The 12,507-nt window shown below is 66.9% G+C and overlaps 1 protein-coding gene across 7 annotated transcripts in view; it reads right to left on the reverse strand.

The window, feature by feature from the left end:
* The window catches only part of MAD1L1 (mitotic arrest deficient 1 like 1), a 280,457-nt gene that overhangs the window by 47,242 nt on the left and 220,708 nt on the right, over window positions 1-12,507 (reverse strand). For all 7 annotated transcript variants that reach the window (XR_016225664.1, XM_089320739.1, XM_070064279.2 and 4 more), the window contains one exon: window positions 2,665-2,855. Coding sequence is in view for 6 of the 7 variants with exons in the window: in XM_089320739.1 (XP_089176865.1) it covers window positions 2,665-2,855 (191 nt within the window). In the remaining variant the exon portion in view is untranslated. The remainder of the gene's footprint in view (window positions 1-2,664; window positions 2,856-12,507) is intronic.

Below are 12,507 nucleotides of genomic sequence, written 5' to 3' on the forward strand. Positions count from 1 at the left end.
CCATCACCACGGCCAAGCTCGTGAGCGCCCCGGCAGAGGTAGGGCTACCCGCCCCTCCCGCCATCACCATGGCCAAGCTCGTGAGCGCCCCGGCAGAGGCTGCTGAGCCTGGGCGGCTGCCGTTGAGCTGCCCGGCGCTCCTGCGGAACCTCCAAGTGCACCCTGGGTCTGCCCGGCAGCAGGCTGCCCTGGTGGTGGGCACGGAGGTGAGCCAGGGACGGAAGGCACAGGTGTGCCCTATCCCACGTCAGCGAGTGACGCAGCACAGAGTGTAGGCAGCGTGGCTGGGACGGTGGCTGGCGCTCCCTCCCCACGCCGTGCAGGCACCGAGGAAGACGCGCCACAGGCAGGAGCAGCAGAGGGGCGGGTGCAGGCAGCAGCCTCAGGTGGGCCCGGGAGGAGACCGGCTGCGGTGGGGGCCGTGGGGGGCTCTGCAACGCCTGCCCACTGTGCATGCCTTCACCCCCACCCAGGACCGCCCTCGCCTCCCTGCCCAAGTCCTCCTTCAGATTCCACGGGCGACAGCCTCAGCCAAAGACCACGCGAGAACCTGGAGGAAACCTTCACAGACGGGACGAGCAGGGGCATCTCTATCTAAAGCCACGGTGGTTACGGTGCACTGAGCGCCTGGGAGCGACCACGGCGTCCACGGTGCACTGAGCCCCTGGGAGCGACCACGGCGTCCACGGTGCACTGAGCGCCTGGGAGCGACCACGGCGTCCATGGTGCACTGAGCCCCTGGGAGCGACCACGGTGCACTGAGCACCTGGGAGCGACCACGGTGTCCACGGTGCACTGAGCCCCTGGGAGCGACCACGGTGCACTGAGCACCTGGGAGTGACCACGGCGTCCACGGTGCACTGAGCGCCTGGGAGCGACCACGGTGCACTGAGCACCTGGGAGTGACCACGGCGTCCACGGTGCACTGAGCGCCTGGGAGCGACCACGGCGTCCACGGTGCACTGAGCGCCTGGGAGTGACCACGGTGCACTGAGCCCCTGGGAGCGACCACGGCGTCCATGGTGCACTGAGCCCCTGGGAGTGACCACGGCGTCCACGGTGCACTGAGCACCTGGGAGTGACCACGGCGTCCACGGTGCACTGAGCGCCTGGGAGTGACTACGGCGTCCACGGTGCACTGAGCGCCTGGGAGTGACCACGGCGTCCACGGTGCACTGAGCACCTGGGAGTGACCACGGCGTCCACGGTGCACTGAGCGCCTGGGAGTGACTACGGCGTCCACGGTGCACTGAGCGCCTGGGAGTGACCACGGCGTCCACGGTGCACTGAGCCCCTGGGAGCGAGCCTGAGTTGCACACACGTGTACACAATTACACAGGAGCGGAACTCCTTCCCAACAGCTCGTCTTCAGCGCTGCGCGTTTGGACACTCATTCAGAAGTTTGATTATCTCGGCAAAGTATAAACGCATGGAGGTGATGGACAGGTCTGACCACCCCCAGACGGACGCTGTGTAGCCCCAGAGGCCAGAGATGCAGCTGAGGCCACGGAGGGGGAGAGCAGTGCTGATGGACAGCAGCGAGGGGAGGGCGGGCCATGAGGCCCTGGGGGCACACCAAGCGGGCAGTGCTTCCTTTGCCGGCCAGTTCTGCTTGGACACACAGGCCTCCCTGGGGATAGCTTCTCACAAGAATCAGAGCAGGTTCTCAGTTTTTGTGCAGAGGTGACATGAGGTAGGCGGCACGTGGCCTACATGACCAGCCAGACCTCAGCAGTCCCAGCAGGGTGGGCCTCCATCTGTCCTGACTGCCACAGCCACGAACTGCACAACTCTGCCTGAGCAGTGTGTGCCACGCCGTGACCACGTGCCGCACCAGGACAAGCCACGCCAGGACCACATGCCACGTGGAGACACAGTACCACAGTACATTGGGGCCACGTGCCACGCCGGGGCCACGTGCCACGCCGGGGCCACAGTACCACCTTTGTGACTGGGGGGTAAGGTCACTGGGACAGTGAGGGACAAACTCATTCACCCCAGATTTCCAGCTGCTGGACGTCTGTGCGGGGCCACCCCTTCCACACGCCACCTGCCCACGGCAGGAACATGTACCTTCCCTGGAAGCTGTTCTCTGGAAGGCTCTTTTCCCCAACTGTCCCAGCCCGGAAGCATGGAGGTTGCCCCCAACCCCGGCACAAGATGCGCCAGCCGTACCAGGTTGTGTTGCTCTGAGCCAGCGACAGGCCCCTGCTTGGGGAGCCCCGTCCCTGCCCCTCACAGACCTGCACTGTGCCCAGGGCTCTCCCAGGCGAGAAGTGCCTGCCCGCGGCCACGCCATGCTGGGAACTCCCGCCAACGCGGAAGTGCACGCTGCTCTGCTGCCACTGGCGCCCATTTCCTCCTCATCTCCATTCCTCACACTGAGCCCTGCCGAGGCCACTCGGAAGGTGCCTGGCTCACCCCTGCCTCCCCGCCAGTGCTGCTGCCTCTGGACGAACCACCCCATGCCCTGGCGCCCGACCTCCTCAGAGCCCAGGCAGCCGCAGGCAGAGGCCAGACACACAGACAGGGCGCAGGGGGTGGCAGCCCTTGCCTGGGGGTCCAGGGCTGAGCAGGCAGAGGCGGCCCGGAGCCCCCGCGCCCCCGCAGCAGGACGTGCTGGGGTTCAATCTCGCCCCCGGGGAAGGGGCTGCGGCGGCCTACCTTGAAGATGAGGCAGTCGGCCTTGCGCTCGGCGTACTGGGACGTCAGGCGGTACTGGTTCTCCGTGGTGATGTCGATCTGGTAGCCGGTGAGCGAGTAGCAGGCCTTGCGGAACTCCTGGATCTTGCTCTGGAAGACCTCCTTGAGCCGCTGGTTCTTCAGCTGGGCGCTCTCCGCCTGCTTGCGCAGCTCTGCGGGGGAGGGCGGGGGTCAGCTCACGGCTCACCAGGAACCCACGACCAGCCCAGCCTCTGCTGCCAGCCAAAGTAGGACCCTGGCAAGGTCCTGCCCTGCCCCTGGGTTACGTGAGGGGTCCCCTCCCGAGTGAGGCGTCCTGCTACCCAGATGGCCTACCGCAGCCCAGCCTGTCAGCAGAGGGGCCGCACGGCAGCCGTCCACCGTGGGCCATGGCCGCCTGGGCCTGCGGGCCACAGCCGGGAGCCCGTCGGTCAGGATGAGGGCTCCCAGCTCTGGCCGAGCTGAGGAATCGGACCACAAGGTCTAAAGGCTAACCGGCAGCTCTGACCCCGCCGTCCTTCTGAGCGCCCCTCAGCTCACAGCGCCCCAGAGACGGAGCCCACCGCAGGACAGAGGCCGAGGGCGGAAGGCCAGCGTCTCCGACAACTCCGAGAGCCCAGGTCCGCTTGGCTGTGACCTGCCGCCTCGCCCACGGCTCCGGCACCCTGCAGACACACCCAGCTTCCGTACAGACAGCCCCAGCTTGGAGGAGAACTTTCCTCCTGCTGCCCTTCGGAGCTGGATGAGAGCAGGCCCAGGCCCGCGGCAGCCCGGTGGCACCACCACGGCGCAGCTCTGAAACACGCGACAAGGAAGGCGGGGCCCAACAGGCAGAGGGCGTCCCACAGGGGTCACGGCCTCTCACAGGCGAGGGGCCCTGACCCCAGCCCGCCTGGCCGAGGGGCTGAGGGCGCCCTTGGGAAGCCGCGCACTCCGTCTGGAGCACAGCAGCGCTCCCGTTCTCAGCCCCCAGCCACCACCCTCGCCGCTCAGGCCTTACGTAAACCCTGATGAATAATTCACACAGTGGCTGGGAGCCACTCAACGAAAGATGGGGCTCCTGCTGAAGCCACCACTGCCTCCTCGCCCGTGAGAGCCGGCAGCCCAGGCTCAGACTGGGCTCTGTGGCCCCTCTCCAGGGCCTGGGAGGCACTGCAGGCTGCTCCCACGCCTGGCCCACTGGCAACGGCGAGTGCAGATGGGGCCATGGCGCGGCCAACCCTGACAGGGTTTGCTGAGGGTCACGGCTTGGGCCTTGGGGCTCAGCCACCAGGCACACTCCTGAGGCCACTGTGCTGTGTGAGGGCAGTGCCAAGCCCCGGGCTAAAGCAGCCCATCTCCAGGAATCCCTCTGCCCCCAGTGCCACGCGGCTAGCCCAGCCCCACGTCCACGCTCCCTATGGAGGTTTCTGAGGTCCAGTCTCAGCCCAGCACCGCTCCCCATCACCTGCCTTTCCTGCCCGTGAGCCCCAGATTCCACCCACATTGGCCAGGGGAGCTGTGTGTTAACTGCTCAACCTCTAGGTGGCCACTGCCGCCCCCCGCTGACACCATAGCCCTGCTCTACACCCTCCACACCCCCCACCCCCACATGGCCACACTGTCCCCCCACCCGCCACTGGCACCATGGCCCTGCTCTGCACCCTCCACACCCCCACCCCCACATGGCCACACTGTCCCCCCACCCCCCACTGGCACCACGGCCCTGCTCTGCACCCTCCACACCCCCACCCCCACATGGCCACACTGCTTCCCTTCCCCCCCACTGGCACCACAGCCCTGCTCTGCACCCTCCACACCCCTTCAACCTCCGAGTGGACACACTGCCTCCCTGTCCCCCACCAGCACCACGGTCCTGCTCTGGCCTAGTGGCTTCAGCACCCCCAGGCTACCTGTCTCAGCCCAGGGCCCTGCCCAGCCGAGGGTGTGTGCAAGGCAGGGGAGGGCCCACTGGTAGGGGCTAAGTCTGGGGGGGTTGGTCAGCTCTGCTCCCACCCCCCATATTAGCTCAACTCCCAGGGAAGCACACGGAACCATCTAGACACATAGCTGCAATGGCAAACAGGGCTGTCAGGGTGGGGTGGGGGCACTCGTGGGCAGAGAGCAGGGGTTGGGGTGGGGGCAGAGTAGGGGTCAGGGTGGGGGGCACTCGTGCACGGCTGCCCACGGTGCTCACACAGTCCAGATCCCAAGCACCTACTTTCTCATTTTCTTTCCCACCGACGGCTCTCTGATGGGGGCGCCAGTCTTTGTGGACCAGGAGGCCGCCACACTAATTCCTAGCCAGAGCTCGGACAAGACGTGCCGAGCATCCCCGATGGTCGCAGAGGAGGGAACCCAACCAGGGCTGTGCCCGGAGGCCTCCCCCGTGGCAGACGCCTGCGGGCCCCAGCAGGCACCGGGGCACTGGGCTGCTTGGGCCGGAGCTGAATTATTCATCTCTTGCAAACTTCTAAACTACTCCAGTTTTACATTTTAAAATATTTAATAATTGGGCATCAAATATTCATGTGACTTTATTAGCGACCACGGGCAGGCACGTGGCGGCTGTGGATGGCACGTCTCACATCCCAGGCGTGGCCACCAAAGGGCACAGGGAGGGCCCCTGGGGGCGGTGTGCTTGAGGCTGCGCCTGCCCAAGAGGGCAGCAGTGCCTTGCCCAGCTCTGCCTGCCCATGCCAAACCCAAACTCCAGTGGACGCAACCAAGGCACTGGACAGCGTGAGACCCCAGGGTGCCTGCGACGGCCGGGGCGCCTTCAAAGCCCCCTTGCAGACTGCTGCTCCCTGCACAGTGCCAGGTGGGACAGCCTTCCCAGACGGGGGCCCAGCGGCAGGTGGGTGGCATACCAGCACCCAGGAGTGGGGCTCCTGCTGGCCTAGGGGCACGCAGTCGCTTTGACTCTGCCAGTGCCAGAGGCCCTGGGAGCCTGGGTTCCCCTGCTGGGCCGGAAATTGCACGTTGTAAGCCGGAGAGGAGGTGCCTGGCCTGGAATTAGATGCAGATGAGCAGCCGCGTGCCCGCCGCCGGGGAAGTGCCGCGTGGCTTTCAAACAGGGCATCTCTGTGTGATTACCGGCTCACGCCAGCAAGTGGCCTGTCACCGTGCAGACATCTAAAAAGACACCAGCAATTACAGCCCCAGATGACAGGGCGGGAGCGTCCCGGGTGGCAGGCGGGGGTTGGGATCACACTTGCAGGAGGGCGCCTTCCCCTCCTCCACCCCACAGCCCCCAGCGCTGGCTCACAGGGCGGAGGAGGAGGGCCGTGGCCCCTGCCTAGGACGGGAGGAAGGCTCGCCGCCAGCCGCCGCGTGTCCCACGAACCTGCCGGGTTCCTGCGGATTCACAGCCCGCCCTGGACACCGGGTGCACTCAGGGGACGTGGGGGCCTCCTGGCGGCCACAGCTTGGCGTGAATGTGTGCCTTCCACCACGGTGAACTTCTGGGCCGAGCCCGACGTGGACACCCCCATACGCCTTCCTTCTGGACTTGCTGACCAGCCCACACAGCTGTGCTGGGTCCGGGACTTGCTGACCAGCCCACACGGCTATGCCCGGTCCGGGACTTGCTGACCAGCCCACACGGCTGTGCCCGGTCCGGGACTTGCTGACCAGCCCACACGGCTGTGCCCGGTCCGGGACTTCCTGGCCAGCCCACACGGCTGTGCCCAGTCCGTGCCTGACAGGAGCGTGTGCCTGCCCAGAGCGGCAGCCTGTGCATGGTGGCCCCCTCTCTGAATCAAGGGCTGGGCTGAACCCACCCAGTCCACACTGGCACACAGGCCTCAGGCACGAGAGCACCAGGCGGGGACCCTTCCTCCCGACTGGGCCAGTCTGGGATGGCAGTCAGGTGCCGGCGGCTCCAGCTGACCCCACCACGGATGGGCAGTGAGGTGCCAGGGGTGGGGGCCGTGGCACTGTCCCTGAGGGCGAGCACTGACCTCGTGTTGTGGTGGCGTTTACGCCTCCTCCCAACCTGGCCGAGTGGACAAGGGGCAGGTGTCTGACCCAGCGAGGCCAGCTTGAGCTGGACAGGAAGTGGGTGGTGTCTCGGCCCGAGATACATGGAACACATCAGCTTCTGTGTCGTGAGACTGGGCTGGGACACTGGCAGGTGGCGGCCGCGCAGCAGGGCAGGTGCAGGCTCAGGTGAGGCAGGGCAAGCACAGCACAGAGGAGGCGCGGGGGGGGGCAGCAGCTGTGCCAGGAAGATGCGACCCGGAGCCCAGGGCCCCGCGGCTGCTGCCCTGCTCCCAGGAGTCTCGGCGCCACTCCCGGCCACGGCGCTCACACTGCCAGGGGCTCTGAGCCGGGCATGTGGCGCAGGTGGGACCACCCAAGGTCCCTCCTGGGCCACGTCCACCCTCTGACCACAGGCCTCTGGGAGGGGGTGTCATTCTTGGGCCAGATGAGCAAAGGGGTCTCGGGACCCCAAGAGACCCCCTGTGTCCAGGCTGGGGTCACCCTTGCTGGAGGAAGCCACGTGCCGCAGCCACAGGGAGGTGATGGAGCATCCGTGGTGCACCCTGGGCTGCCCAGTGTGGGGCGTCCACAGGAGCACACACCTCAGCCTCTGGGGACGGCAGTGAGGGTCAGCGGTGTCCCCCAAACCTGACCCCTGCACGTCCCACAGAGGACACCTCGGAACCCCCGACACATGCAGCCCCCGTGACAAAGTGCCCGAGGTCCAGAGAGCACAGTTGCTAACCCACGTGTCCAGAAACTTCCTTCCAGAAGCATGGCCTGCAGGGTCGAATGTGGCAGCCCACCGGGCAGGACCGCGGAGGGAGGCCTGGGGCGTGGGCTCAGGACACCTCACCCCCGGGAGGCGAGGGAGCCCGTCTACTATGGGCTGTTGCTGTCAGGTCCATCTGTCTGCTCGCGGCAAGACAAGGCCTGTAGATGGTTCAGTTTAGCAGAACCTGCTGGTGCGGGCAGCGACGCTGAGTCAGACAGTGGAGAGAAAGGAAGAGGAAGAAGGTTCTGGAAGGAGCGGGCAGAGGAACAGGGCAGGCAGGGAGGCCATCAGGAGCCGCGTGCCGTGCAGGGACAGAGAAACTGGCTGTGTCCTTGGGGACCCTTCCCTGATTCTGCCACAAACGAGCCCGTCTGACACTCAGCAGGCGTACGGCAGAACCACGCCAGATTCTGCTTTGTGACCACCTGGCCGCTCTGAGTGACACCAGCCGCTGGGGGTCTCGGGCAGAAGACCCACCCCAGCCCAGCCACCGCTCCTCACAGCAGAGGGGACCACGCAGGTGGCCCGGGCTAAGAAGCCAGAGATGGAGGACTTCTGGACCCCCTGAGTAGCCTCGGGGCGACCCCAGGAACTGCGCAGTGCAGGGGGCAGGAGTCAGGGTGACCTGGGATGTGCCGATTCTGGCTGTGAGGCAGGACGGACGGCGAGAGGGGAGCACCCGAGCTCCTGGCACGGCCTACGGTTTGCTACAGTGGAGGCGGGAAGGGGGGCAGGGCGTGAGCAGAGCCGGGGCCCGGATCCCGCTCTCCTGCCCTCCGTGGAGGCCCAGCAGGGGGCAGCCCCGGGCCAGCAGCTTCAGTGTTGGAGTGGGCAACGTGTCCAGTCTCATCCCCAGCTAGGAGCACACAGTAGGGACAACCAGATAAAGACCCCGCCCCAACCGGGGGGAACAGCACCAGTGATAGGGCAGACGTGCCACAGAGGGAGACAGTGGAGCAGGGGACAGGAAAACAGGACATGGCTCGCCGGGCAGGGACAGTGGTGGGCTTGAGGGAAGCAGGGAATGAGGTGGTGGCAGGGACGGAGGGCTGCAGGGTGGGGCATGTGCAAAGGTCCTGGGGTGGGGAGCAGAGCACAGAGGGCAGGGGGGACCGGCGGAACCCAAGTGTCACACAAGGAGGGAGCCGAGGCTGCCCGTGGTCGGCTCCCCGTCCTACCAGAAGGACGCGTGAATTCTCAGCAGTGCGTGGTGTTGCTAGAGACGGAAGACAGAAGCTCCACCAGAATTCACCCCTCACCTGCCTTCCCCAGAGGGGCGGAACAGCTCGGCGGGAGGCGGGTCCTCCAGGCAGCGGACACGCAGGGGGCGGCCAGACCCGCACTGCTTGACACCAGGCACAAAACGCGAGGAGGACCAGAATGGGGACAGAGAAGCTTCTGGAAAGACTACCGGGGCCCATGATGCTGGGGAAAGGATGAAGGAGCAGCCGCGGGAGGAAGATTGATGAAGCCGACTTCGGCAAAATTAAAGATGCCGCTTATCAAATGAAAGCATTAAGAAAATGATTAGAAGACAAACAGCCCAATTAAGAGCTGGGCAGAGATTTAAGGAGGCATTTTACTGAAGAGACGGGTACGGCAAACATGCAATGGAAAGGTGCCTCCTGTCATCTGTCACGGGGGAGACGCAGTTCCGACAGAACCCTGCGGGGCCCACGCCCAGCCACGGGGCCTGCGTTCCAACCCGACCCCGTCACCCTGCGGGGCCCACGCCCGGCCACGGGGGCCTGCGTTCCAACCCGACCCCTCACCCAGGTGGTCCATGCCTGGCCACGGGGGCCCGCGTTCCAACCCGACCCCTCACCCAGGTGGTCCATGCCGGGCCACAGGGGCCTGCATTCCAACCCAACCCCGTCACCCTGCGGGGCCCACGCCCGGCCACGGGGGCCTGCGTTCCAACCCGACCCCGTCACCCAGGTGGTCCACGCCTGGCCACGGGTCCCTGCGTTCCAGCCTTCACGACAGCACGCCAGTCCATCAGTGGATGGCCAACAGAGCACGGCCCCTCACCTAGCAGTGGGGCCTCACCTAGTTATGCGGACGCCCAGACAGGAGGCAGCGCAAAGGCCGACGTGTGACCAGACACCCTGTGGAGGCAGCGCTCGGGAAGGCCAAGCAGCAGGTGGGGCCCACGGGGCGTGGGCACGAGGCCCTCCCTGGCCACGGGCAGTGCTGTGCGGGCGGCCCTGCCACCCCTGAACCACACACAGCCGACAGTGGGCACCTTTACAACTTTCCTTTCGCTTGAAGGGCAGAGACCGAGACCTTCCTGCTACAGTGCATGCCCGCTCGCCCTCTACGGCTGCGGCTGGGCCAGAACCAAGCTGGGAGCTCGGAACGACTCAGGCCTCCCGTGCGGGCAGCAGGGGCCTGACCCTGAGCCTCCCCGGCTGTGTGTCAGCAGGAAGCTGGGGCTGGGACTGCCGTCGGGACTCAAACCCAACCTCCAACACGGGGCGTGGGCGCCGAAGCGGCTTCTTAGCTGCACCAAACGCCCGGCCCGGGAGTTCGTTTTTGAATGCAGTGACCCCACGACGGGGACGCCCCGGTGGGCGTGCCAAGCACAGCTGGACAGCGGGACACCGAGGGCAGGGGCTGACGGAAGGTGCCCTGGCCAGGCCCTGACACTGCCTAAGCTCTCCCCATGGGCTCCGCCCCTTTGGGTGCTACGGCTTCCGGCAGGGCCCCTGCCTCCCGACTGCTCCGGCACAGGACGGTGGCTGTGTGCCCGCCCAGGCTGGGGGACCCAGGACAGCCGTTGGCACAACGTCGCACAACACTGTCAGGAAGAGGAGGGAGCAGAGCGGTGGGGCTGTGGGCAGGCTCCTGCAGCACGCTCTGGACACAGACCCTGTGAGGGTCACAGCCGCTGGCCTCAGCTGAGGGGGATTCCCAGCGAAACACCAGGCTCCAGTTAGAAGTCTCAGGTGACAGAACAGTGAGGGGTGGGGGGAGGGCCTCCTGGGGCTGGGCAGTGGGGGACACGTGGTGGGGGAGGGCTCCTCCTGGGGCTGGGCAGTAGGGGACACGTGGTGGGGGGAGGGCTCCTCCTGGGGCTGGGCAGTGGGGGACACGTGGTGGGGGGAGGGCCTCCTGGGGCTGGGCAGTGGGGGACACGTGGTGGGGGAGGGCTCCTCCTCGGGCTGGGGCAGTAGGGGACACGTGGTGGGGGGAGGGCTCCTCCTGGGGCTGGGCAGTGGGGGACACGTGGTGGGGGGAGGGCTCCTCCTGGGGCTGGGCAGTGGGGGACACGTGGTGGGGGGAGGGCTCCTCCTGGGGCTGGGCAGTGGGGGACACGTGGTGGGGGGAGGGCTCCTCCTGGGGCTGGGCAGTGGGGGACGCGTGGCGGGAGGGGTCCTCCCCCTGCGGCTGGGCAGTGGGGGACATGTGGTGGGAGGGGTCCTCCTCGGGCTGGGCAGCGAGGGGACATGTGGCGGGAGGTAGGGGGTAGGGCTGGGCTGGGGCTCAGGGGCCTGGGCTTTCCCTCTGAGGCAGTCTGGTGGCACCAAGAGCTTGGCCCATCTCTGGTTCCCAAGGATGGCCGAGTCTGCTATGCCCTGAGAGGCGCGTGGCTGGGCCCCAGGGCAGCAGGGGGTGGGCTGGTGGCCACTGTGAGCCATGGCCCTATGCTGCGTCCCACCCTACCCTGCACACGGAACAGCAGAGCCCAGCAGATGCAGGGGTGTCCCTGCACCCCCAATTCTGGGCCCTCTCACCCCCCAGTCCTGCCCCTGCCCCTCGCCCACTCTACAGCAGCATCCCCCATGGTGGGGCTGGGGAGCCCACGCGGCCGAGAGGCATAACCAGGCTGTGCCTGACCCACCGTGCCCCACAGTGCCCCCTGCTGCTGGGCAGGGGCAGGGACCGTGCGAGACAGCACCGCCCGGCTGCAGCCGCCCTGCCTGTGTCGCCTCTGCTGGTTCCCACCAGAGCCTCGGGAAGCAGTTCCAGAATCACCGCCAGGACCCAAACGACCCCAAGTGCACCCCAAGCACTTTTTCTCAATACCAACAACAACCGCGTCTCAGAGGACGGCCTGAGGGGTCCACCCTGGGCACTGCAGTGTAAACAAGTCCAGAGCGTCTGTCCAGGCAGCCAGGGAGGGCGGCAGGAGGCCTGCAAACCCAGTGCGGAGCCGCCAGGGCCTCTGCCAGTCCAGGCACACCTAGCGGATGGGCGGCCTCCAGCACGTGACAGAACAAACTTCACAGGCAGAGAGTGTGCGCCCAGCCTGGGCCCACCAGGGGCTGCTGGGGCTGGGGCGGCTCCCGGCTCTGACGCGTGGCTGGAGGGGTGCTCAGCCTGCCCTGGCCCCGGCCCCCTCGGGTTCTGGAGATGTGGGGCCCACGTGCACAGGGGCCTGGGTCTTCTTGGGAGCTTGCCCTGGACCCTCACCACTGCTCAGAGCCTGGGCTTGCAGCCCTGTCCACGCCCAGGGAAGCTGGAGCTGGGGGGAGGGCGCTGCCCAGGCCACGCAGCTCCACCCATGCTGCAGTTCAGCGCAGGGCGTGGGCCAAGGGCAGCCTGGACTTCTGGGGTCTTCTCCCCCTTCCGTGAGCACAGGCCCCGGCTTGGCTGCTGAAGGCAGACCTGCAGGCCCAGGCCCGCCCTTGTTCACAGCACTGCTGACTGCGGGCTGAGACCTGCGGGAACAGGCTCTGCCCGTGTGCCCAGCCCAGCCCCCACCAGGCGTGCTGCTGAGCAGGTGCAGGCCACGGGGATTCCCTGTGAACACCCAGGGCGACTCTGTACCGAGGGAGGAAGAGCCTCCGGGTGCTGCACCTGCCCGCCCCGGGACCCCACTCGGCTGCACACAAGGGAACGGCCAGGGCTCCCGGACAGTGCAGGGCGGCCCCGGGAGAGGGTGGCGGTCACTGGAGAGAGTCCCCCCGCATCTCCGAGACGAGACGTGCTCCTCACTCTCCAGCCCTGCCTCCGACCAGCGCCTGCAGCTCCCGCCTGTCGCCATCTGCCTGGGCCGTTCCCGTCTCCTGCTCGTTGGCTCAGAGCTTTAGCATGATACGCCCGGATCCCGTCGCGTGCTCTGACTGCGTCTGTGGCCTGGA

This window comes from Oryctolagus cuniculus, chromosome 19 (genome assembly GCF_051225735.1).
Source record: "Oryctolagus cuniculus isolate XC-2025 breed Fujian yellow rabbit chromosome 19, ASM5122573v1, whole genome shotgun sequence".
NCBI lineage: Eukaryota > Metazoa > Chordata > Mammalia > Lagomorpha > Leporidae > Oryctolagus > Oryctolagus cuniculus.